The sequence below is a fragment of the Oryctolagus cuniculus genome, chromosome 13 (genome assembly GCF_051225735.1).
Source record: "Oryctolagus cuniculus isolate XC-2025 breed Fujian yellow rabbit chromosome 13, ASM5122573v1, whole genome shotgun sequence".
Lineage (NCBI taxonomy): Eukaryota > Metazoa > Chordata > Mammalia > Lagomorpha > Leporidae > Oryctolagus > Oryctolagus cuniculus.
This window is the reverse complement of record NC_142879.1, coordinates 67277126-67303726: the sequence shown is the minus strand read 5'-3', so window position 1 is coordinate 67303726 and position 26601 is coordinate 67277126. Positions and strand designations below refer to the sequence as shown.

The window sequence follows — 26601 nt, the reverse complement described above, 5'->3', positions numbered from 1 at the left end:
TGTCCCGGTTGCCCCTCTTCCAGGCCAGCCCTCTGCTGTGGCCAGGGAGTGCAGTGGAGGATGGCCCAGGTGCTTGGGCCCTGCACCCCATGGGAGACCAGGAGAAGCACCTGGCTCCTGGCTCCTGCCATCGGATCAGCACGGTGCGCCGGCCGCAGCGCGCCGGCCGCGGCGGCCATTGGAGGGTGAACCAACGGCAAAGGAAGACCTTTCTCTCTGTCTCTCTCTCTCACTGTCCACTCTGCCTGTCAAAAAAAAAAAAAAAAAAAAAAAAAAAGATGGCTGCAGGAAACATTTCTTTCCTCCTACCTGACCAAGGAAGCATGTTGTTGCAGTGCCATCTATAACTTTAAGGCAAAACAGCATTAAAAAGAACTTCAGCTAGAGAAGTAGTGAGATTCAAAGAACCTGGATGTTTGATAACTCTGCTCAGCTACTCAACTAAGACTCCTTAAGAAGTTAACTAGTAAACTTCCTTCATTTTTTAAACTAATTTGCTGGATTTTCAGTTACTTACAACCAAAAAAAAAAAAAACACTATCAATTCTCTATTTCTACTGTATCTTTTTGTGAATTACTGTACTGTCATTTATATATACTGTTTCTTTCTATTCCAACCAATGCAATCAAGACTAATACTATCAGAAATTGTCCAATTTCTATAACAAAACCATAAATCAAGAAACAAAGTGGGGCCGGCGCTGTAGCGTAGCAGGTAGAGCCGCCACCTTTGTTGCCAATCCAGCTCTCTGCTATGACCTGGGAAAGCAGAAGATGGCCCAAGTCCTTAGGCCCCTGGACCAGCAGAGAAGACCCAGAAGAGGCCCCTGGCTTCAGATCGGCATGACTCCAACTGTTGCAGCCATCTGGGGAGTGAACTAGCAGATGGAAGACCTCTTTCTCTGCCTCTGCCTCTGCCTCTCCATGATACTCCCTTTCAAATAAATACATGAATCATAAAACAAAAAAAAAAGTATAGATATTCACAAAGTTCCTCCCAAATTCATTTTAAAGACTACTTAAAAATAACAGTCCTGGCCGGCACCGCGGCTCAATAGGCTAATCCTCCACCTGCGGCACCTGCACACTGGGTTCTAGTCCCGGTTGGGGCACCGGATTCTGTCCCGGTTGCCCCTCTTCCAGGCCAGCTCTCTGCTGTGGCCAGGGAGTGCAGTGGAGGATGGCCCAAGTGCTTGGGCCCTGCACCCTATGGGAGACCAGGAGGAGGCACCTGGCCCCTGCCTTCGGATCAGTGCAGTGCGCCGGCCACAGCGCGCTGACCACGGTGGCCATTGGAGGGTGAACCAATGGCAAAAGGAAGACTTCTCTCTCTCTCTCTCTCTCTCTCTCTCTCTCTCACTGTCCACTCTGCCTGTCAAAAAAATAAAATAAAAAAAATAAATAACAGTCCTGAGGTCTGTAACAGTTCTATTATAATCTTTATAGTATCATTATTTAAAGGACAAAATATAAAGTGTAGGATTTTTTATTTGAAATGAAAACTATGTTGCACTAAATATTTGTCTGTTAGGAGACACAGCTTGCAGGTTGGTCAATCTATCAACATGCTGGGAGGGTAGGACTCCCAAGAGGGCATGAAAACTCCAGACACCCCTTTCCTCCCCATACCTTGCCCAATGCTTCTCTTCCATTTGGCTATTCCTGAATTATGTCCTTTATAATAAACTGGATATGGATCCAAACTTCTACAGTAAAAACTTACTGTTGCAGGAAGAAATAACTGAAGCTACCTAACAAGTTTGCTCTTTTCTGGCTAATGAAAACCAAAGACTCCCAGCACATAAGGAGCAGAATAAGCAAACACAGAAGTTGCTCAGCTGCTTCCAGTTTTCAAAGACGAAAATTGAGAACTTTAAAAACACATGAACTATCTCATAAACACTGAAAGCCAGGCCGAGCAAAACATATTTGTCATCTGTAAAACTCCATTTCCGCCGGCGCCGCGGCTCACTAGGCTAATCCTCCGCCTAGCGGCGCCGGCACACCGGGTTCTAGTCCCGGTCGGGGCGCCGGATTCTGTCCCGGTTGCCCCTCTTCCAGGCCAGCTCTCTGCTGTGGCCAGGGAGTGCAGTGGAGGATGGCCCAGGTGCTTGGGCCCTGCACCCCATGGGAGACCAGGAAAAGCACCTGGCTCCTGGCTCCTGCCATCGGATCAGCGCGGTGCGCCGGCCGCAGCGCACCGGCCGCGGCGGCCATTGGAGGGTGAAACAACGGCAAAGGAAGACCTTTCTCTCTGTCTCTCTCTCTCACTGTCCACTCTGCCTGTCAAAAAAAAAAAAAAAAAAAAAAAAACTCCATTTCCAACAGACTAGGATGGAATGATATACAACTCCTCACATTACAAAGCTAAGTAAATTTCAGAACTGGACAAACTAGAATAGAATAAATATAAATTCAGTGAAGCACTTAAATGAAGTAAAAGCCCTTCTGTAAAAGAAGTGTAAACTGAACTAAATGTTTTCTTGTTATTACTTCATAAATCCTTCTGGATTTTTTAAAAAAGTAATTAAGACAAATACAATTTGAGCCACGTGCAGAATTTTAGGAAGACATTGAAGTCTAACTTTTTAAGTAATATTTGAAATTCAAACTGCTCTATCTGAAAATTTTTAGTGTTATGAAAACAATTAGGCTTTTTAAAATCTAAATCATTTCAATTACCTGTTAAAAATTAATATATTCTCATAAAAGTCATCTTTGTATGCTTGAGAATCACCATATAAATAAGGAAACATCACTGCAAAGGAAACAGTACTATCACTAGGGCAAAAATTCCTTTTTTTTTTCCAAATGCTAGTTATATTACATCATTTCCTTTTAGTTCCCTGTATTTTCAAATGAGATGGTTGAAATTGTACTTTTCAGTAACATAACTAAAAACAAAATTAGCCAATCATGAATATATCATTCAATCATAAATATATCAATCTGATTCTTAAGTAATGATTTAAAATATATATATTGCTACTAGGCACTCTGATTAGTATCTACTTCAAATTCCTCAATCCCATTTAAAAGCATTAAATCTAGAAATTAAAATAATGATTATCAACTTAAGATGTAAATACACTATTTGTGGCTTTACTGTTGTGAACATTTCCCCCCTTTAGGCAAAAAAGAGTAAATGTAGAAAAAAAATTTAATTTTTAATTGAAAGACAAAACAACAGAGAGAGAGAAAGAGAGATATTTCATTCTAAGGTTCACCCCCAAATGCCTACAATAGCCAGGGCCAGGCCCAAACAAAGCCAGGAGCCTAAAACTACATCTGTGTCTCTCAGGTAAGTGGCAGGGACCCAACCACTTGAGCCATCATCTGCTACCTCCTAAGATGTACATCAGCCAAAAGTTTGGAATTGTCAGCAGAACCAGGATGTGAACCCAGGTTCTCCCAATATGGGATGCAACCCTCTCAGATGGCTTCTTCTTCTTCTAAGATTTATTTATGTATTTGAAAGTCAGAGCCACAAAGAGAAAGAGACAAACAGACAATCTTTCAACCACTGGTTCACTCACACATGGCTGCAACATATGGGGCTGGGCCAGGTCAAAGCAAGGAGCCAGGAGCTTCCTCTGGATCTCCCACAGGGGTGCAAGGGCCCAAGCAGTTGGGCCATGCTCTGCTGCTTTCCCAGGCACGTTAGTAGGGAGCTGCATTGGAACTGGTGCCCATATGGGATGCTGGCATCACAAGTGGCAGCTTTACCTGCTATGCCACAATGCCAGCCCCTCAAGTGGCTTCTTAACCAGTGTGCCAAACGCTCGCCCCAGCTTTACTTCCTAAGCAACACTGAACACTCCCCAGATTTTCACACTGCTCAAGATGTTCACTCACACCAGGTACTGAAGAAGCCTCTCCTGGAGACTTCAGATCTGCCTCCTGTCCCTACCCACTGACCTCTACACTTGGGTGCAAAGCCGTCATTTTGTATTCTCCCTTCACCACCATCCTAGGAAATTATCTCTTCTCTCCCTGTATCAGACCTCTATATTTACATTCTATATTTCCTTATCTTAATTTACTCCCCTGTCTAGCTGAAGCTAGGGCAACTGACTCATTATGATTCTACTGAAAACTTTTCTGGTTTTAGCTAAGTCGCACATTCCAAGAAACCCCACAGTCTCAGGTAAATCAGGAGGTTACTCTATTTGAAGCCCATGGGTTGCAGAAAGTAAGTCCTTAGAACTGCATGTTTTAAAATGCCCTTATCCCATAGAACTCCAGAAATCATCTTTGAATTATTTTCCTTCTAAGATTTTTTTAATTAAAAAAAATTTTTTTTATTTATTTGACAGGTAGAGTTACAGACAGAGACAGAGAGAAAGGTCTTCTTTCTGTTGACCCACCCCCCAAATGACCGCCATGGCCAGAACTGCACCGATCCAAAGCCAGGAGCCAGGTGCCCCCTCCCGGTCTCCCATGTGGGTGCAGGGGCCCAAGAACTTGGGCCATCCTCCACTGCCCTCCCAGGCCACAGCAGAGAGCCGGACCAGAAGAGGAGTAACCCGGACCAGAACCCAGTTTCCATGTGGGATGCCGGCGCCGCAGGCGGAGGATCAACCAAAAGAGCCAGGGCACCGGTCCCTTTCCTTCTAATATTAACACGGCCCCCTTTCCTTCTAATATTAACACTGGTTTCTGCTGTTGCTGCTGAGAAGTACAAAGTCTTTCTGACTCCTGATATTGTGGGTTTTTTCTTTGGAAATTTTTTGGGTCTATTTTTTGTCCCCAGAGCTCTAGGAATTGTGCAATGTATTAGTTGTAAAGCTTGGTGATAAAAAAGTGAACTTAAGCATTGTACTAGGGTTTTTCCCCTATTTAGAAAATCATGGCCGGCACCACAGCTCACTAGGCTAATCCTCCACCTGCGGCGCCTGCACACCAGGTTCTAGTCCGGTCGGGGCGCCGGATTCTGTCCCGGTTGCCCCTCTTCCAGGCCAGCTCTCTGCTGTGGCCAGGGAGTGCAGTGGAGGATGGCCCAAGTGCTTGGGCCCTGCACCCCATAGGAGACCAGGAGAAGCACCTGGCTCCTGGCTTCGGATCAGTGCAGTGCGCCGGCCACAGCGGCCATTGGAGGGTGAACCAACAGCAAAGGAAGACCTTTCTCTCTGTCTCTCTCTCTCTCTCACTGTCCACTCTGCCTGTCAAAAAAGAAAAAAAGAAAAAAAAAATGGTACTTGGGATTGGGACTCCCACATTCCCTAACAGAAAGCCTAAGTTCAGGGCCAAGCCCCATTTCAAATTCCAGGTTTCTGTTAATGCACACCCTGGGAGGCAGCAGGTGAAAGCTCAAGTACTTGGGTACCTACAACCCACACGGTAGACCTAGGCTGAGTTCCATCCTCCAGCTGTTTGGGCTGACCCAGCCACAGCTATAGTGGTTTCTGGGTCCTTAACATTGCCTCTGTCACTTTCAAATGAAATTAAAAAATAAATTTTTAAAAATGTAGAAGATGGCAGAAAAAATTTAAGATCTCTCAAATTCCCTAGTTTTCTGTCTCCTATTTTCTATCCCCCTGATTTTTGCTGCAAAGTATATTTTCTGAGAAAATTTTTCAGATTCTAATTCTGGTATTGAGGTTTTCAATTCAGCTATCTTTTTTTAATTTCAAAGGTTTTTTTCATTTAAATATTTAAAAAATATTTTTCAATTCTCTTTTTATCCTTTTTTATGACATTCTGATTTTATTTCCCAGTTGCATTATTTTCCGTTATCTCTGAGAATATTAATGATGGATGCATATGTTTACTTTTTTATTTTTCATTTTCCTGGTAACACAGAGATCAAGAAAGAGAGATCTTCCATCCACTGGTTCACTTCCCAAATGCCTGCAATAGCAGAGGCTACGCAAGGGACCCAAGGACTTGAGCCATCATCTGCTCCTCTCAGAGTGTGTGCTTTAGCAGGAAGCTGGGTCAGAGATGGAGGAGCTAGGACTCAAATCATGCACTCATGTGGAATACAGGCATCCCAAGGAACATCTTAACTGCTGTATCAAACACCTGTTCCTATGTGTGTGTGTGTGTGTGTGTGTGTGTGTGTGTTGAAATTAATGCTTTCCCAGAAAATTTTGTTTCATGTAAAGTTGCTTTGTTTCCATTTTTTTGGGGGGGAGGGAATGTACCTTATACATTAGCGGCTTTCCTCGGATGTCTAGCAATTCTTGGTTTTCCAATCATATGGAATTATAAGAAAATAAAGAGATGATCTGAACCTCTGAATGCTTAGGTGAAGACCGTCAACAATTAAGTCCAGCATATGGTCACTGCCTGAGTTCTTTACTGAGAAATTCCTATTATCTATGCCTTCAGGCCTTTCTAGTCAGATTCTCCAGAGAACAGTCTTCAAATCGCCTAGGTTTGTCATAAAGGTCTACTGCCAGTATTGTGGAAGTCAAGCAGAAATACATAAATAATTATTGATTTTCAGTATGAAATACCCACCCTAATAAACTACTGCCCTCAATCCAGAAACTCCTACTTTACTAGAATAAACATCCAGTATTTGAGGAGAAAAAGGATAAAATAGCCCAGAGGCATCAAGGAGAGAAGGTTCTAGAGTTGCTATTACTTCTAAAAGAGAGTCAATCAATTCTCCATATTTAGCACCACCTCCAGTCTAACTTCCAGAGGTTCCTAAAGATACTAATATGACTTTTAAGGATTTCTGCCAAGTGAACCAGATTGGTCCTTAGCTTTCACTATTGCTAACTTTTATCATTCGTCTACATGCTTTTCAGCCTTCAAAATTTCAATGCTATATGTCTTTTTGTTCTTCTCATCCTTGAAGGTTTACAACATTGGGGCTGGCACTGTGGCATAGTGGGTAAAGCTGCAGCCTGCAGTGCCCGCATCCCACAGGGGCGCTGGTTCGAGTCCCGGCTGCTCCACTTCCAATCCAGCTTTCTGTATGGCCTGGGAAGGCGGCAGAAAATGGCCTAAGTCCTTGGGCCCCTGCACCCAAGTAGGAAACCTGGAAAAAGCTCCTGTCTCCTGACTTCAGATCAGCGCAGCTGCAGCCACTGCAGCCATCTGGGGAGTGAACCAGTGGATGTAAGACCTCCCTCTCTCCCTCTGCCTCTCCTTCTCAGTGTAACTCTTTCAAGTAAATAAATAAATCTAAAAAAAATTTAGGACACTTAAGAGATTCCTATACTGTAGTTATGGTGGGGTAATAGAAGGGTAAGAAATTATCATTCTGTGTTCACAATACATCATCACCAGATTCTAAAGACACTGCGCAAATAAGGTTAAACACGGACTTAAGAAAATTTAACTCAGGGAGGTAGGTGTTTGCCATAAGCAGTTAAGATCCCACTTGGGACACCCACATCAGAACACCTGAGTTCAAGTCCTACACTTGCTTCCTTATAACATGGATTGTAGGAAGCAGCAGGTAAAGGCTCAAGTACTTGGGTCCCTGCCATCCACACAGAAGATCTGGACTGAGATCCTGCTCCCGGCTTCAGTTTGGTCCAGCCCAGGATATTGCTGCATTGGGATAAAGAGAAGAAGCTGACTGAAGATCGATGGATCACTATTTCTTTCTCTTTCTCTTTCTCTCTCTCTCTCCTTCCCTTCCTTCCTCCCTCCCCCCATTACCCTCCATCCCTCCCACCTTCTGCCTTTCAAATAAATTAATCTTTTAAAAACTACAAGTTGGGGACCTGTGTTGTGGTGTAGCAGGTAAAGCCGCCACCTGCAATGCTGGCATCCCGGGAATATGGGTGCCGTTTCCTGTCCTGGCTGCTCCAATTCCAATCTAAATCCATCCTAAGGGCCTGTTAAAAGCAGAGAAAGATGGCCCAAGTGTTTTGGCCCCAGCCACCCACATGGGAGACCCAGATGAAGCTCTGGTTCTTGGCTTCCACCTGGTGCAGAGCTGGCCGTTGCGGCCATGCCGGGAGTGAACCAGCAGATGGAAGAAATCTCTCTCTGTAATTTTGACATTCAAATAAATAAATCTTTTTTTTTTTTTTTTTTGACAGGCAGAGTGGACAGTGAGAGAGAGACAGAGAGAAAGGTCTTCCTTTGCCGTTGGTTCACTCTCCAATGGCCGCCGTGGCCAGCACGCTGCAGCCGGCACACCGCGCTGATCCGATGGCAGGAGCCAGGTACTTATCCTGGTCTCCCATGGGGTGCAGGGCCCAAGCACTTGGGCCATCCTCCACTGCACTCCCTGGCCACAGCAGAGGGCTGGCCTGGAAGAGGGGCAACCGGGACAGAATCCGGCGCCCCGACTTGGACTAGAACCTGGTGTGCTGGCACCACAAGGCGGAGGATTAGCCTAGTGAGCCGCAGCGCCGGCTAAATAAATCAATCTTTAAAAATAAATAAAAATTAAAAATATAAGTGCACTTCAAAAACTTTGAAAATTTTGAATTTAAAAAATTATAATTTGAAAAATTAGATTTTACTTTATTCCTTTAAACATTAGCACCCTCCTTTCATTACCCCTTTGCTTATACCAGAAAGAAAGTGCTCAAGGAGTCATGGGGACATTCAAAGGACAGAGTTCCTACTGGACAAATGCAGGTAAATTCAACCCTCAAAATCAGAGTAAAGGAGTATAACCTAATGAATAACACATAAAATCATAAACTCATACTGACAGAGATAGATATAGGTTAAGAATATTTAAATGATGCCAGAAAACCTCCTCCCAAAATACTTATTAATTACAAAGGAGAAAAAAGAAACTGCACAGGAGAAGCCTGGCAGATACCACCTTTATCAAACAATGGGACAATATGCAACCATGCCTTACCACTTGATAGGAGACAATGAAAACAACACCGTATTACTTCTGTGATATCCCTGCCAAGACGCATTATCTTTTTTTTTTTTTTTTTTTTTTTTTTTTTGACAGGCAGAGTGGACAGTGAGAGAGAGAGACAGAGAGAAAGGTCTTCCTTTGCCGTTGGTTCACCCTCCAATGGCCGCCGCGGCCGGGGCGCTGCGGCCGGCGCACCGCACCGATCCGATGGCAGGAGCCAGGAGCCAGGTGCTTTTCCTGGTCTCCCATGGGGTGCAGGGCCCAAGCACCTGGGCCATCCTCCACTGCACTCCCTGGCCACAGCAGAGGGCTGGCCTGGAAGAGGGGCAACCGGGACAGAATCCGGCGCCCTGACCGGGACTAGAACCCGGTGTGCCGGCGCCGCTAGGCGGAGGATTAGCCTAGTGAGCCGCGGCGCCGGCCATTTAGCATTATCTAATTATGAAGAAACAAACCCAAATTGGTAGTTACTACAACTGCCATAATATAAATAGGCTATAATCTTCAGGAGTCAGCCAGGAAGGTTAAGGAAAATCTGAATCTAGTACTAACTGAATAACACTAGAAGATATGACATCCAAACACAACACACGATTCCAAACTGAATCCTTCTGCTTTGAACATACTGTTTGTGCAGCTGATAAAAGTTAAGGGGGGGCCGGCGCCACAGCTCAACAGGCTAATCCTCCACCTAGCGGCGCCGGCACACTGGGTTCTAGTCCCGGTCAGGGCGCTGGATTCTGTCCCGGTTGCCCCTCTTCCAGGCAAGCTCTCTGCTATGGCCTGGAGTGCAGTGGAGGATGGCCCAAGTGCTTGGGCCCTGCACCCCATGGGAGACCAGGAAAAGCACCTGGCTCCTGTGTTCCGATCAGCGCTGTGTGCCGGCCGCAGCGCGCTGGCCGCGGAGGCCATTGGAGGGTGAACCAACGGCAAAGGAAGACCTTTCTCTCTCTCTCTCTCTCACTATCCACTCTGTCAAAAAAAAAAAAAAAAAAAAAAAAAAAAGAGGTTAAGAAGGTTAAGGGGATAAAGCTGCTGCCCACAGTGCCAGCACCCTACATGGTGACAATTTGTGTTCCGGCTGCTCCACTTCCAATCCAGTCCCCTGCCAGTGGTCTGGGCAAAGCAGAAGATGCTCTGAGTTTCTGGACCCCTACTACCCATGTGTGAGACTCAGATGGAGCTCCTGACTCCTGGTTTCAGCCTAGTCCAGCCTCAGCCACTGTGGCCATCTGGTGAGTGAACCAGCAGATGGAAGATCTCTCTGTCTGTCCCTCTCTCTCTGCAAGTCTTTCAAATAGATTAATAAATCTTTTATTTAAAAACAAATAAAAAAAACCAAAAAGCAAAAAAATAAAAAAAAAAAAAAACACCCCGGGGCTTGCACTTTGGCACAGCAGGCTAAGCTACCTCCTGTAGTGCCAGCAGCATCTGATGTGGGTGTGTTTGAGTCCCCGCTGCTCCACTTCCACAGCAGCTCCCTGCTAGTGTGCCTGGGAAAGCAGCAGAGGATGGTCCAAGTCCTTGGGCCCCTGCATCCATGTGGAAAACCCAGGGAAGCTCCCTGCTCCTGGCTTTGGACAGGCCTACCTCTGGCTGTTGTGGCCGTTTGGCAAGTGGACCAATGACTGGAAGATCTCTCTCTCCCATCTCTCTATGGAACAACTTTCTAATAAATAAAAAATCTTTTTGTAAAAAAAAAAGTCTAATGAAGACTGCAATGCATTAGTGTTAATTTCTTCATTTTAATGGTTGAATTATGGATATGCAGAAAACTGTAGAAAATACCCACAAACATATTTGGGGATGACAGGCATCAGGTAGGCAACTTACCCTCAAAGAATTCAAGGAAAAAAAATCTGTACTGTACTCCCAATTTTCTCTAAGTACGAGATAGTTTGAATATTTTTAATTTTTTAATGAGAAAAAGATTAGGGAAGTAGACAAAAGCCATATAAAAACTTTTGTATGTCATACTATGGAGTTTAAATATCACCCTTTTTTACCAACAAAAGCTATCAGTAGCCATTGAAGGACATCATGTAAAATATTGATATGATCAAAAAAATCATGTTTTAAGTTTTGTGCTTTAATTCCTACTTCTAAACAAAGGTCCTAGGGGCCGGCACTGTGGTACTACAGCGGGTTAACGGCCTTGCCTGAAGCACCAGCATCCCATATGGGCACTGGTTCTAGTCCCAGCTGCTCCACTTCTGATCCAGCTCTCTACTATGGTCTGGGAAAGCAGTAGAAGATGATCCAAGTCCTTAGGCCCCTGCACCCACGTGGGAGACCTGGAAAAAGATCCTGCTCCAGCCATTGCAGCCATCTGGGGAGTGAACCAGCGGATGGCAGGAACCCAATTACCTGAGACATCACCACTGCCTCCCAGAGTCTGTATCAGTAAAAAGCTGAAGTCAGGAACCAGAGCCAGGAATCAAATTCAAGAACTCCAATGTGGGACATGGACATCTTAACTGCAAGGCTAAAGCACACTTTCACGAGTATTTTTTAAATCTCCGGACAGAACACTTATAAGTGGATGCTTGACTGCTTACTAGTACCTGAGTCAACTTGGGGTATTAGTCACTTCTAACAGAAAAATATTTAAGGACAACTATACTGTTTTTATAAAATTTCATAAAATCTAATTAGCTTTGTTCTATTTCACAACTTGGATGCTCTCTATCTGTACGAACAGTTGGAGAAGTAACTGGGTTAGAAAACAATCAAGCTTTATAGAAAAAAAAATCACAGGATGGGCATGTGGCATAGTGGTTAACATACCACTTCAGATGCCCACATCCCATATCAGTGTGCCTGGGTTTGAGTCTCAGTGCCTCTGTTTCTAACCCAGCTCAATTTTTTAGGTCCCCACTACCCACATGGGAGACCCAGATCAAGTTCTGTGCTCCTGGCTCTGACCTGACCTACCCTGACTATCACAGGCATTTGGAGAATAAACAAATAGATAGAAGATATCTGTAACTCTGCCTTTCAAATAAAAAAAAATAAATATTTTTTAAATCATTAGGATAGCAGGAATATCTTTGCACCTGGAACGGTATAAATAAACTCCTCAAAAGTATCTATCAAGTCTACTTTCCTTTGTAAAAACATGCAACCCAATGCCAAACTCCACACCAACTTAACGAATCTTGCCAGATTGGCTCTAGGTGATACAAATAAAAGTGCTAAAAAATACATTAAATGTGAAAAAGAAAGGTCAAGCATTTAGCCTAGGGACTGAGACAATTATTAAGATGACGGAATTCTACCTGGAGGTATCTGAATTCAATTCTCTGCTCCAGCTCCTGACTCCAAATTCCTGCCAATAGAGGCAGCAGTGATGGCTCAAGCAGTTGGGTTCCTTCCATCTATATGGGAGACCTGGATTGAGTTCCTGGCTCCTGGCTACTGCCCAGCCGAACTTCACACTCTGGGGGCATTTGGGAACTCACTCTCTCTGCCTCTCTGCCTGTACCAATGGATGGGAACTCTTCTTTGCTTCTCCAATAAATGTATTTTTAAAATACATATGAAAAAGATAAAAGTTACTCGAATCTTCACTTTTCAAGTCTGACGTAAACTGTGACAATATTGCAAAAACAATGTGGCAGAATTTAGGAACCATTTTCTATTACACAACCAGTTTAAAGGCTCCAATACTGTAGGTGCCTATTATTTCCTAGTGTACTCCAAACTCTGTCAGCTGTTCTTCATAAAGAGTTTCAGTTAAATGACTTAGGCAAACTCTAAATCAAACAAAGCTGAAGAGGTCTGTGTACCACCAAAAGTTTTGAATTTTTTTTTTATAACATGCCTTCCAATATCCAAAGCAATAAGCACTATTCCCCAATCTTATATATCCACTGAGCCCTTAATGTTCAGAATATTCATTTATATCTCTTGAATTGGTTTTGGAAACACTAATCTACAAAGTTTTCTTCATCCGTACTTCAAACCATCAGTTGCATCAATAGATACTACTACATAATCCTCAGTCTATATAAAGACCTAAGTGAACACACATTCATAATTTTTTATGGGGCCAGTGCAATCTGCAGTCTGCAGTGCTGGCATCCCATATGGGCGCTGGTTTGAGTCCCAGCTGCTCTGCTTTCAATCCAGCTCTCTGCTATGGCCTGGGAAAGCAGTAGAAGATTGCCCAAGTTCTTGGGTCCCTGCACGCTTGTGGGAGACCCACAAGAAGCTCCTGGCTCCTGGCTTCAGATCGGCTCAGCTCTGGTCGTTGTGGCCATCTGCAGAGTGAACCAGCGGATGGAAGACTTACTTTCTCTCTCTCTCTCTCTCTCTGCCTCTCAAATAACTCTGCCTTTCAAACAAATAAAATAAATCTTTAAAAAATACTAATAATTTCTATGATGATTTTAATCTTCTGAGTTGAGGTCTAGAACTCTAGTACTGATTTGCAGATTGGAGCTGTATTAATATAAAAATAAAATGTAGCTACACACTTCACAATATTCATCATCAGTGGTAAAAGGTGGGCATTAGATTAATAATCACCAAAAAAAGTTAGTAACAAAATGTAAAATATCTTATTCTATAAAAAAGATAGTCTGCATAGTCACAGAAAAAGACATGTCTAATGCCAAAATATTTAATAAAATATTACCAAAACTATGTTAATGATAAAATAAAATTGTTTACATCTTTAGATTTGTTTAGCTATAAGCTTCAATTACACATTACCCAAAAAAAGGCCTTTTAGTTCTTCCTTTACCATAACACTAAGCAGAATACAATTTTTAAAAAACAAATGTATAACAAGTTAACAAAATGCAACTAGAAATCACCAAAAAGAAAAATCCTAAACTGGCTTTCAACCATTTGGCAAAATAAGCTGATATTACAAGGTATGCTTTTTATAGATGCTAAGACAGAAAAGTTAAGCAACTTGCCTGAATCACCCTGTCAATAATCAAAGGAGTCAGTCCAAACCCAAAGACCTTGCTCTTTACCAGTGCACTGGATTAGAACAGAAACCAATCATATGATTTTCTCCTTAAAAAAACAGTACACATTTTCTGGTTTCTGTACAGCACATATAAATAGGTAACTAGTTTATGACATAGAGCTACACGTGTACGATGTTATTCATAAGCAAAGTTCCCACAGTACCCCAAAACTGTGAAATCAACAAACTGTTATTTCTGGAGGGAGGAAAATGTAATTGTATGAGTCTAAGACCATTTTCATTATGTTTACTTATTTTTATGTATTTGAAAGGCAGAGCAACTGAAATAGGGATCTGCATCTGCTGGTCACTCCTCAAATGCCCACAACAGCCTGGGCTAGGCCAGGCCAAAAAGCCAAGAGCCAGGAACTCAATCAGGGTCTCCCACATGGGTTGCAGGGACCCAAGCACTTGGGCCATCTTATGCTGTCTCCAGGTACATCTTAGCAGGAAGTTGGTTAGGAGGCAAAACTCAAACTTGGGCACTCTGATACCAGATGTGGGCATCCCAAGCAGAGCTGAACCCACTGCACCACAACACTCACCCCAGTCCATGATCTTTCCCTCTTAAATAACATAAAGTAATGAATGAAGTCTTTTGAGACAGATAACAGTTTTACAACATTTTACAACTACAGTAGCTACAGCTACAAAAGATAAATTGAGAATCCCTATATTTGGTGTGAATGTCTATATTTATTGCTTAATTATAGTAAGAAAAAATTAAAATAGAAACTTCTCAGTAATTTCAAGGGCTTTAGAGGTTGATAGTACTATTTATCATATCTAATTGTATTCTATAGGGTGCTTTTTTTTTATTTGACAGATAAAGTTAGATAGTGAGAGAGAGAGACAGAGAGAAAGTCTTCCTTCCATTGGTTCACCCCCCAAATGGCCGACATGGCCAGAGCTAGGCTAATCTGAAGCCAGGAGCCAGGAGCCAGGTGGTTCCTCCTGGTCTCCCATGAGGGTGCAGGGGCACAAGCACTTGGGCCATCCTCCACTGCCTTCCCGGGCCACAGCAGAGAGCTGGACTGGAAGAGGAGCAACTAGGACTAGAACCTGGTGCCCATATGGGATGCTGGCGCCACAGGCGGAGGATTAGCCAAGTGAGCCACAGCGCCGGCCTATAGGATACTTTTCTTACATGTAATTGAACTAACAGTCTCGCTTAGGCTACTCCACTAAGAGGAAATTTATCTTTCAGCTCAAAAAACTTTCACACAGGTAATAACTAATAGTCTACAATCATTAAGTAAAATATATATATTTGGATTATTTCTCCAAACTACATAGTATCCCCAAATTTCTCTCAAAGTTTCTTTCTAACCATGTTGCTGAGGAGTAAGGAAAGCCATGACCTCATATTGAAAGAGCACTTCCCAAAGAGTGCTCCAAGAATACTGGTTGCCACCCATCCTCCAGCTACTCTGCAGAAAGATGATTCCAAAATCAAACAAACTTCATAAATCCTAGGATAACCTAGAGTATTTTTAAAATTAAATTTTGTCTAAAACAGTTTCCCAAATTTATTTATCCAAATAATCCTCTTCCCCACAACATCCCCAACAGAACACCTATTAATGACCCATGGCTTTCCAAAACACATTTTGAAACTAGACAGAAAGTTAGAATGAAGTCCTAATCCAAAAAAAGAAGACAGTTCAATGAAGGGGCCGGCGCTGTGGTGCAGCGGGTTAAAGCCCTGGCCTGAAGCGCTGGCATCTCATATGGGCGCCGGTTCTAGTCCCAGCTGCTCTTCTTCTGATCCAGCTCTCTGCTATGGCCTGGAATAGCAGTAGAAGACGGCCCAAGGCCTTGGGCCCCTGCACCCACGTGGGAGACCAGGAAGAAGCTCCTGGCTCCTGGCTTCGGATTGGCGCAACCCCGGCCATGGCAGCCATCTAGGGAGTGAACCAGCGGATGGAAGACCTCTCTCTCTCTCTCTCTCTCTACCTCTCTCTGTAACTCTGTCTTTCAAATAAATAAAAATAAATCTTAAAAAAAAAAAAAAGAATTAATGGGCATACAGTGGGACTGAAATGGGAAGGCAAGTCTTGGTACCTCCTGTTCCCATGAAAGCCAAAATGTTGCACTGTTACAGTGGCAGATAAAGAAAACACTATGGTGGGGAAGAGTGTTAGCCAATAAAAAGCTAGCTGATTCCCAGTTAACAACTGGGAAAAGGAGGAAACTGTAGAGAAGTGTGGAACTAGCTACAAAGAGCAATCCTGGAGCTCTGATGAGCAAGCATCAAGGAGGAAAAAAAAAAAAAAAAGGAAAAGCCCAAGATCTAGAAAGGAGTTGCATGTGCAATGATAACAAAAGACAGCCATTCTTAAGACTTGAAAAAACCTTTACTTACAGTGTAGATCATTTAAAAATAAAAATTATTATGGGAAGAATTTCTTGACTCACCAAGATACAGCAGAAGCAGCTGAGCAACTATCCATCTTAAATACTTAGGACATAAAGTCACTCTCACTGACAGTTTCATAAATAACAAGGGATGAGAAAACCTACGGCACAAGCAAATCATCTACAACCACCTTAGAGTTCAACTGGAGTCATGGGAAAAACACAGTACTATCAATGTTTGTAGGTCATATGGTTATCCCTCAAGTTCAACAAACTTATACTCCTCTAACAATCAATAAGTAGTCAACACCCATTAGCCTGATATCCAAACAGAAAAATAACAAAGAGGTAATGAACTGTCAAAGAAAATAAAAAGGAGTGAACATAATTTCTTGGCTCATTAAGTTCTTCTAAGCTGAAAATAATTAGTCTTCAGTGGTCAGACTGAAGTAGCAGTGCAGGACACTGATTTCACCTCATTCTCCTCTGTCTCATTCCATTCTGCTCCCCACTACTACTCCCACCTTTTTCCAAGTATCTTGTCCCTACCCACACTCCTTCCCTTCATTATATTCTGCAATCTGTTCCTAATCTATCACGCATCCTTTCTGACAAAAAGCAACTACATTTATAATACTTTCACTGATAAACAGTCAATATATCATAATTTATCTACACTAAAGCATTTTCAAACTCTTTTTACCTCTAAAACCTATTGTAGGAAATACAAATGTTTTACATAACAATATTTACTATTTCACATGATATACTTGATATTTTCTATCCAAACTTTACTACTTAATTTCTTAAAATGTTTATTAGACTTAGTAATTCCATTTAAAACTTACCACAATCAAGATGAAAAACAGAGAGCTACAGATACAATATACTGACCATACGTAACAGAAGAGAAAAAGATTTGCAAAAAACTGCTTGCCACAGATTTGTAAAATAACACATTAATTTGTGCCACACTCAGTTCATTTACCTTAAAATTGCCTATACTATGTAAAAATCATCAATTCCTAAGAATTGCAATATATTTTATAAAACTTTCAAAAATTTTTTTTTATTTTGAAAATGAGAGTTGCAGAGCAAGAACAGACAGAAAGGCCAGGAGCTTCATTTGGGTCTCTCATGTGGGTGGCCAAGAACCCAAACACTTGGGCCATCTTCTGTTGCTTTTCCTAGGCCACAAGCAGGGAGCTGGAACAGAAGTAGAGCAGCCAGGACAAAGGCCAGTCCCCTTATAGGATGACAGCATTGCAGGTGGCAGCTTAACCTAACCCCCAACACCACAATGCCAGCCAAATACTATGATTTTACATTGTTATGTTAAAATATGCCTTCTTTTCCACATTACATATGTTTCCAAAACAAAGCATGAAAAATCCTATTGTCACTCATAGAGTTATATCGTTTTCAAAAAATGATGTTCCTGGGGCTGGTGCTGTAGCATAGTGGATCAGACCATTGCCTGCAGTGCCAGTATCCCATATGGGTGCCGGTTCAACTACCGGATGCTCCACTTCCAATCCAGCTCTCTGCTATGGCCTGGAAAAGTAGTAGAAGATGGCCCATGTTTTTGGGCCCCTGAACCCACATGAGAGACCCAGAAGAAGCTCCTGGCTTCAGATTGGCACAGCTCCAGCTGTTGCGGCTAACTGGGGAGTGAACCAGGGATGGAAGACCTCTCTCTCTCTCTGCCTCTCCTCCTCCCTCTGTGTAACTCACTTTCAAAAAATAAATAAATCTTTAAAAATAATAAAAAATTTAAAATGATGTTCCTTAAAACAATTAAATGAATACCAAGTTTTAGCAGTAATTAAGATTATCTGGACACCACCAGTGTAATTTTTTTTTTAAAAGATTTATTTATTTATTTGAAAGGCAGAGTAACAGAGAGGCAGAGAGAGAGGGAGAGAGAGGTCTTCCATCCTCTAGTTGGTTCACTCCCCAAATGGCCCCAATGACCAGAGCTGGACCGATCCACAGCCAGGAGCCAGGAGCTTCTTCAGGTTCTCCCACGTGGGTGAAGGGGCTCAAAGACTCAGGCCATCTTCTGCTGCTTTTCCAGGCCATAGCAGAGACCCGGATTGTTAGTGAAGCAGCTGGGACTTGAATCAGCGTCCAAATGCGATGCCGGATATGCAGGTGGCAGCTTTACCCTCTACACCATAGAGAGGCCCCTGTATAATAAGATAGAAAGAAAAAAGGAAAGAAAGAGAGAAAGAGAGGGAGGAGGGAGGAAGGGAGGACGGACAAGACAAAATGGGGCTGGGGTATGCTGTGGCGTAGAGGATAAAGCCGTTGCCAGCAGTGCTGGCATCCCATATGGGAGCCAGTTGGAGCCCTGCCTGCTCCTCTTCAGATCCAGCTCTCTGCTATGGCCTGGGAAAGCAGCAGATGGCCCAAGTCCATGGGTCCCCGTACACATGTGGGAGACCGAGAAGCAGCTCCTGGGTCCTGGCTTCGGATCCTCCCAGCTCTGGTCATTGCGGCCATTTGGGGAGTGTGCTAGAGGATGGAAGACTTCTCTCTCTATCGCTGCCTCTCTCTTACTCTGCCTTTCAAACAAATAATAAATAAATCTTTAAAAAAAAAAAAGTAATGAAATAAAAATAGCCACCACTTACTGAACCTGCTTCTATCATGTGTCAGCACTGAGTTGGCTAAATAATCATACTCAGACATTCTTAGAAGAGAATATTAGGTGACTAGTATAAAGGAAACAAGTGCTTGACCTCTATTTCTGAAGACATAATCCTAACTGAGGTCTTAAGTAAAAGTAAATTTTATCATATTTATTCAATGACCGTTTTAATAAGTTGGTATGGTTAATAGATTCTACTCAAGAAAATCTAAGCATGAAGAAGAGCAGATGCTAAGAATAAAGCATTCTAGAAAAGATTCAAACCTTCTGAGCATTCCAGTGTCACCTTAATTAACCCACATATCAAAAAATGTGAATTAAGCATCAAAGCTATTGAAGGCTAAATAAATCACAGTGCTTGATAATACTCTAGTAACCAGACTATTCTTTCTATACAAACTCACAATCCAAAGGAGCTATAAAATTGTTATTTTAATGAAATGTTACAAAGTCAAAAGTTTAGAAGGTTCAAAAAAGTTATCCACATACAGATAGTACTAAGTATGACAAAAATATACAGCCTAATACATCAATTTTCAAAGTAAACTGGCAGGGCCGGCGCTGCGGCTCACTAGGCTAATCCTCCACCTTGCAGTGCCAGCACACCAGGTTCTAGTCCCGGTCGGGACGCTGGATTCTGTCCCGGTTGCCCCTCTTCCAGGCCAGCTCTCTGCTGTGGCCAGGGAGTGCAGTGGAGGATGGCCCAAGTACTTGGGCCCTGCACCCCATGGGAGACCAGGATAAGTACCTGGCTCCTGCCATCGGATCAGAGCAGTGCACCGGCCACAGCGTGCCGGCCGCCGGCCATTGGAGGGTGAACCAACGGCAAAGGAAGACCTTTCTTTCTCTCTGTCTCTCTCTCTCACTGTCCACTCTGCCTGTCCAAAAAAAAAAAAAAAGTAAACTGGCAGGGGCCAAAGCTGTGGCATAGAGGGTTAAAGCGCCAGCATCCCATATGGGCACCGGTTCTAGTCCCGGCTGCTCCTCTTCTGATCCAGCTCTCTGCTAAGGTCTGGGAAAGCAGCAGAAGATGGCCCAAGTCCTTGGACCCTTGCACCCACAAGAGAGACCCAGAAGAAGCTCATGGCTCCTGGCTTCGGATCGGTGCAGCTCCGTCCATTGTATTTGGAGTGAACCATAGGATAGAAGACCTCTCTCTCTCTCTGCCTCTCCTCTCTGTTTAACTCTGACTTCCGAATAAATCAATAAATCTTAAAAAAAAAATTTCCTTCTAAATTTTCAAACTAGAGGGTAGCCAACTCAATGAATAATGTAGTCATTTAATCATTAACAGCAAGTTAGTTTATAACATAAAAGTTAATTTCACTTCAACAATTCTATTATAGCTTATTTTAAAGTTATACTGCTAGAAGATAATATGTATTATTAAATTTAAAATTGATTGGGCCGGCTCTGTGGCACAGTAAGCGCTAGTATCCTATATGGGTGCTGGTTTGTGTCCCAGCTACTCTTCTGATTCAACTCTCTGCTAATGGCCTGGGGAAGCAAAGGAAGACAGCCCACGTGCTTGGACCCCTGCACCCACTTGGGAGACCAGGAAGAAGCTCCTTGGCTCCTCACTTCAAATCGGCCCAGCTTGGGCATTTGTGGCCATTTGAGGAGTGAACCAGCAGATGGAAGACCTCTCCAGTCAGGTGCTGTAGCGCAGTAGGTTAATCCTCTGCCTGTGGGGCCCTGCATCCCATATGGATGCCAGTTCTAGTCCCGGCTGCTCCTCTTCTGAACCAGCTCTTGGCTATGGCCTGGGAAAGCAGTGGAAGATGGCCCAAGCGCTCCTGGCTTCTGATCAGCTCAACACCAAGCATTGTGGCCATCTAGGGAGTGAACCAGCAGATGGAAGACCTTTCTCTGTCTCTCCCTCTGTCTGTAATGCTACCTCTTAAATAAATAAATAAATAAATCGCTCTCTCCCTCTGTAATTCTGCTTCTCAAATAAATAAGTCAATCTGTTTTTTTAAAAAAAAAATTGATCCATGACCTTAAGGCACTTTCATCCCTTGCTCTATTGCTCATTGGTTTAATCCCCTTTTCTCCTCTATTTCTCCCTCAAACCATCAATACCAAAAGCGGGCAATGCTGTCAAAAAAAAATAGATCTGGCTCTGAATTATCAGTTTTCTTCTTTTTTTAAAAGATTTATTTATTTATTTGAAAGACAGAATTACAGAGAGAGGTAGAACCAGAGAGAGAGAGAGAAGTCTTCCATCTGCTGGTTCACTCCCCAAATGATCGCAATGGCCAGAAATGAAAGGATCTGAAGCCAAGAGTCAGGAGCTTCTTCCAGGTCTCCCACATGTGTGCAGGGCCCCAAGGACTTGGGTCATCTTCTACTGCTTTCCCAGGCCATAGCAGAGAGCTGGATCAGAAGTGGAGCAGCCGGTACTTGAACTGGCGCCCATATGGGATGCTGGCACTGCAGGCCGGGCCTTTAACCCACTGCACCATAGTGCCAGCCCCATGAATTATCAGTTTTCTTATCCTCTTGATGCTGTTTGGAACAAAGCAATAACTGAACCAATAAAAAAGCAAAATGAACCATAACTAGGAATAAATAAAATGGATGTAAATTATGTAATATTGAATCTTCGCTTTAAAAAGTAACCTTTAATAAGAGCCAGCATTGTTGCACAGAAGGTTAAACTGACAACACTGGCATACTACATACAGTCCCAGTCCTGGCTACTCAGCTTCCAATAGAACTTCCTGCTAATGTGCCTGGGAAAGCGGCAGAAGATGGCTCAAGTGCTTGGGAATCTGCCACCCTGATGGGAGATCCAGAGGGAGTTCCAGGGTTCTGGCTTGGGCCTGGCCCAGCAAAGGCTGTTGCGGCCATGTGGGAATGAGCCAGCAAATAAAAGATCGATAGATATCTCTCTCTCTCTCCCCATAGGTAGAATCACTTCCTCCACAAACACATGCACATTTCTCTCTCCCTCCCTCCCTCCCTCTTCCTCTCTCCCTGTCATTCTGCCTTTCAAATAAATAAAAATCTTCCTTTTTTTATTAAAGGAACATTTTATCAGCATAAAAATAAGAAGTCTCTAAATGACACTTCCACAAACTGAACTACCAGACACAAATATATAATATAGTGCTCTCCTATTGTAAATGTTGGGTTTTTAAAAGATTTAAATAAAAGACCCAATACTTTTTGAATTATTAAAATCGAACAAAAAGTGATCTGCAAATTTCCACTGGAGACAAAAAAAAGTTCAAAAAATTAAATCAAGGTCAATTCACAAGCTGGAAACTTCCTTAATCTAGACTGCTTGTTTTAGATGTTTGGTAATGAGAATAAAATAGGGCATTTCCTCAAAATGTAATAATCAGTTCATACATAAATAATAGCTGATCTATTTCAAAACTTACATAGATTGACATTCTTAACCAAACTCTCAAATAACTCAAAGACTGTAAATACTACTTACTAACCATGATACAAATCTTGATAGTTCTCCCATTCTTAACTTTTTCATTCTTTAACTCTTTACGGAAACTTCTGTGGATAATAATCCCAGCTTTCATGATCTCATATGCCAACTTAAAAATGCCTAAGATTTAACAGACACTACCCAGCCCCAAAGCGTACAAAATAATTCCTTCAAAATTCTATTTTCTTATTTTTTGATACTGAAAACCAACAGTTCACTTGTGACTATACATTTTTGTGATGCCATACAGCAGACTTTTACACAGACAAAATGTGAAGGGCAGAATAAAACAATTTACTTTAAATTAGGAGAAGCTCCTAGTTTGAAATTATTTAAAGTATATCAATAAAAATAAAATGTATTTGTAGACTTACTTAATTTTTGGCTAATATAGGTTAAATAAAAATATATAAACAAAGTATTTTTAAACATAAAGAAACATCTAAGAAAACATATTTAATGAAAAATGTAAATTATTTTGCTAACAAAGCAAGATATGTCATGGCATAAACCAACAGTGTAAATTGTAACAATTAAAAGATAACAGAAGATGGTATTCTCTTTTATCATAAATCACTTTAAATTCTATTTACTACTGGTACAAACAGTACCAGTACATCATTTGCAGATGAGAAAGGATATTAAATGAGAATCACAATCAGACTACAGCGTCGCTACGGACCATAATTTATAAACTTTAACTCCAACTCTAAAACTACCAAAGCATTTTAAGTTTCCAAAAGAAAACACTACAGAATGTCTAAATTTATGAAACACAGGATGTAAAACTACATGTCTTACAAAAGATTTTACTCTCCACATAAAAATAAGACATTTATGCCCACAAACCACTAACAAAATCAAAATCATCTCGTAAGAGAGAAGTCACTTCACTTGGAAGATGGTTTACATTTCTGAAATTCCCAAGATGAGTCTGGTAGTCTGTTTTTAAAAATCATCCTTTTCACATTTTAAAGCCTCATGACAGCATGTTGCTAGAAATCTTCCAACACTGACAAAGGGAATAATTAAAGTTATTACGTGTTGGAATTTGTAAATCAGTGGTTTACCTAGAAACTAATTTTCACGAAATTCCAAATCCAAAAAAGAAAAAAATCAGCACATGACTTTTACTTCTAGAAAATAAAGCTCTACTCGGAAACAAAGATATTTTAGTGTAAAATTTTCCAACCAACTAAAATTATGAGCATTCCAAAGGTACAAAATACCATTTGGGCAAAATACCACTGTGAACTTGGTGTGGACTTCAGCCTCCAGCCGCCGCTGGCCATCAGAGAGCGCCCGCCCCTGTGTAACAAACCTCGGGAGCTAGAACTTCAGCCAAGCCTTCCAGCTTGAAGGTCACAGGCAGCATTTGCTCCCACCTCTGAGCTAGCCACTACAGCAGATCTTCTGAGTCACAACTTCAGGAGAATCAAGTCAAAAATCTCACTAGTTGAGATTTACATTCTATTCAAAGTAAAACATCTAAACTGCAAACTGCAGGAGCTGCCATTTTTCCATTAACCACTGTCGGAAAAATTTTTAAATGCTTATGTCACTTTATCTGAAGTTCAGGTTTACCTCATTTCTTTTACTTTGCACTACAAGAGATGAACCAAAACCCGCGTTCCTGTTCACCTAAAGTAAACACGGATATTTTCACACCTCCTATCTGCCCAGTGACTTCAGAGTCTGGGAAGTACTGTTTCTTCCCACCAACAACTATCTTCCAACTGAATGGCTGCGACACTGCCACGCGTTAGGCAACGGGGAGCAAAAATCCATCTTAGCCCATGACAGCACTTATTTTAAAACCTCTTATTGCTGACCTAAAAACCTTAAGTTCCACATCAGCCAAACCTTACATCGAAACAACAACTGAGTAGCACGGCTTTAGCCCTGGGAAATTTTACCAAAAACTAGAGAGAGAAAAAAAAAAACTTGCATAACTGGTGTCCACTCTTCCATTGTGAATACATATTACTTCTTCCATTACAGTTCACTTGTAACTCTGAAACAACTAAATCATAACGCCCAGCTAAAGGTGATTTTCTTTAAAGCACACTTACCCCATTCTAAGTATTCAAGAATGTTCTTCTCTCTTCTCAATGGAGAATTATTGCATTCATCATACAGGCAGATGAGTATATCCAGTAAGGTCTCCACACTGAAGCACTGCCCATTGGTCTGAGCCGGCCCATCCAAAATAAACTGCTCCAACTGCCTCAAACGCACTTCGCCAGACATGTTGGCTTCAATTTCCGCTGGTTTGCCTTTAAATTCGTATACTGCCTTTTGACTATTATTATTTGAGCCTAAATTTTGAGAGGTGTGGTTTTAAAAATGAACCACTTGTTATTCAAACAACTGTCATGTAATGCCGGTGCTGAATTAAACATCCAACACACCAAGAAACTCACTTGATTGAAGCGTCTTCAATTTCACCCATATACATCTATCTGGAAGGTGTTGCCATCAAATATATATTTAATACATCTTAAAAGAATACAATTAAATCGTCTGTTTAAATAAAATAATTAAAAGTACGACCGAATAAAGAATCCACACTTCTTTAAGGAAAAAAAAAAAAAAAACTCTTCTTCATTCAAAATTCAATTCGTGCAACATAATCCTGAAACGAATCCGACTGCATCATCAATGAATAAAGTCCCATTTGCATCAGCAACTCACTTCCCAGGAAAAAGGAAAATAGCTATGGGAGGGGGAGAAAACAGAATGTATAGAAGGGGGAGGGAAAACCAAAAATTCTGCTGCAAATCCGCCCAACCACCACTTGGATAATGCATCCGCGGCGACTTCTCCAGCGGGAAAGGGAGGGGGCTCGGTCCCTGAGGCAGCCCCTCGCCTCAGAGCACGCCAAGTCCAGCCCGGAGAAGGCTTTTCCTTAATCCTCCCGACGTCCTTCTTTTTTAAGGCTTTGCAATTAGTCCTATTTCCGACGAATTCCGGTGAAGACTCCTCATTTTTCTCCCGGCTTCTCCCAGGGGCCCGACCCCGCGGCGCGGCCGGAGGTGGGAAGGCGGGCTGCGGGCGGCTCGGGCGCCCGGACTCCGGGAGCTGCGGCTACTTGGCCGCCCGAGCCCGGGCCATGGCGGTGGTCGTTCGTGGGCCGCGCCGGGCGCAGAGCCGGGTCTCCCTCACACCCGCACCGCGGCCGCCGCGCCGGAGGCTCGCGTCGCCCCTGGCGGGGGGCGGGGGAGTGCTCTTCCGAATTCAAAGGATACGGGCGAAGGCACGGGCGGCTCCGGCAGCGACTTCTCCCCCTTCTTCACACCCCTGGGTTAAGGGCATCTTTCCTTGGCGACTGGGAGACAGCCTTGCGAGGCGCAGGAGGAGGGGCTGGTGCCGCCGGTAAGGAGCCCAGAGGCTGCCGCAGCCCGGCTCGCAACCACTCCCTTCCTCTCCCTTTCTGCCTCCCCCTCCTTCCCTCTCCTCTCGCGCTCGCGCCCTAGGCGCCGCGAGGCTCCCCTCGTCGCTGCCACACGCAGGCGGAGGCTGGCGGACTAGTCCGGATCCAATATGGCGGCCCCGCCCTCCCCCACGCGCGCGCACACGCCCTCCCCTCCCCTCTGCTCCCCGCCTCCTCCTCCTCCGCCCCCGCCCCCGCCGGAGCGGCGGCGGCGGTCGAGCCGGGCGGGGTCCTGCGGCCGCCCGGAGCCGAGGCCCCCGAGGGGCGCGGGCCGGGGCGAGGGCGGCTGCGCTAGGCTGATGGGAGGGGTGGAGGCCGCCTGGGCCCGCGATGCTGCGACTGCCGCAGCGTGGAATGCAGGGATACGGGAGGACCAGAGGAGGCCAAGGCGGCGGCGGCGGTGGCAGGATGACCGGGCCGAGCCGGGGGCTGCGGCAGGACGCGGGCGCGGGCTGGGAACTGACTGCGCCACCGCCTCGCCGCCAGCCCCACTTCCTCGAGGAATCTCAGAGCTGGCCCTCTTGCTCCTCGTCGGAGACACCACCTGCCTGGCACGCTTGCTAGGAAGGGACCCTGAAGCACAGGGCCCTAGGCTGCCAACAGATCTGGAAAAGACGGTGCCTCTCGGTGTCTCCCACCTGCCCCCCAGATTCTTTTCTGCCACACTCCAGGGGCGTCATTTCTTGGGTGTCTAACACAGCACTCTTGTGTCCCGGGCAACATACATGACAGTCTCAACTCGCGTGCTTCACCATCCAAGCAGTCTGTGTGCCCTCCAAGGGCGGACTTCCCTGCTCTCGGCTCAGTGTTTTCTCCTGAACCCTTGTAGCTGCTGCCTCTATCCCCAGCCAAGGTTACCGCCTACGGGGGCGAGGGAGGGAGACTGAGCTGATGAAGGCAGTCAAGACAGTTCACCTCAGTCATGGAA

General features: G+C 43.6%; 1 protein-coding gene across 26 annotated transcripts in view; it reads right to left on the bottom strand.

Moving 5' to 3' along the window:
• The window catches only part of CDC42BPA (CDC42 binding protein kinase alpha), a 343482-nt gene extending 317708 nt beyond the window's left edge, over nt 1-25774 (bottom strand). For 21 of the 26 annotated variants that reach the window (XR_016219088.1, XR_016219086.1, XR_016219087.1 and 18 more), the window contains exon 1: nt 24313-25698. Coding sequence is in view for 22 of the 26 variants with exons in the window: in XM_008268130.5 (XP_008266352.1) it covers nt 24313-24490 (178 nt within the window). In the remaining 4 variants the exon portion in view is untranslated. Of the gene's footprint in view, nt 1-24312 lie in introns of all 26 variants that reach the window. The other 5 variants (XM_051820822.3, XM_002717619.6, XM_008268138.5 and 2 more) reach the window with 3 other exon arrangements.
• Between the last annotated feature and the right edge of the window lie 827 nt (nt 25775-26601).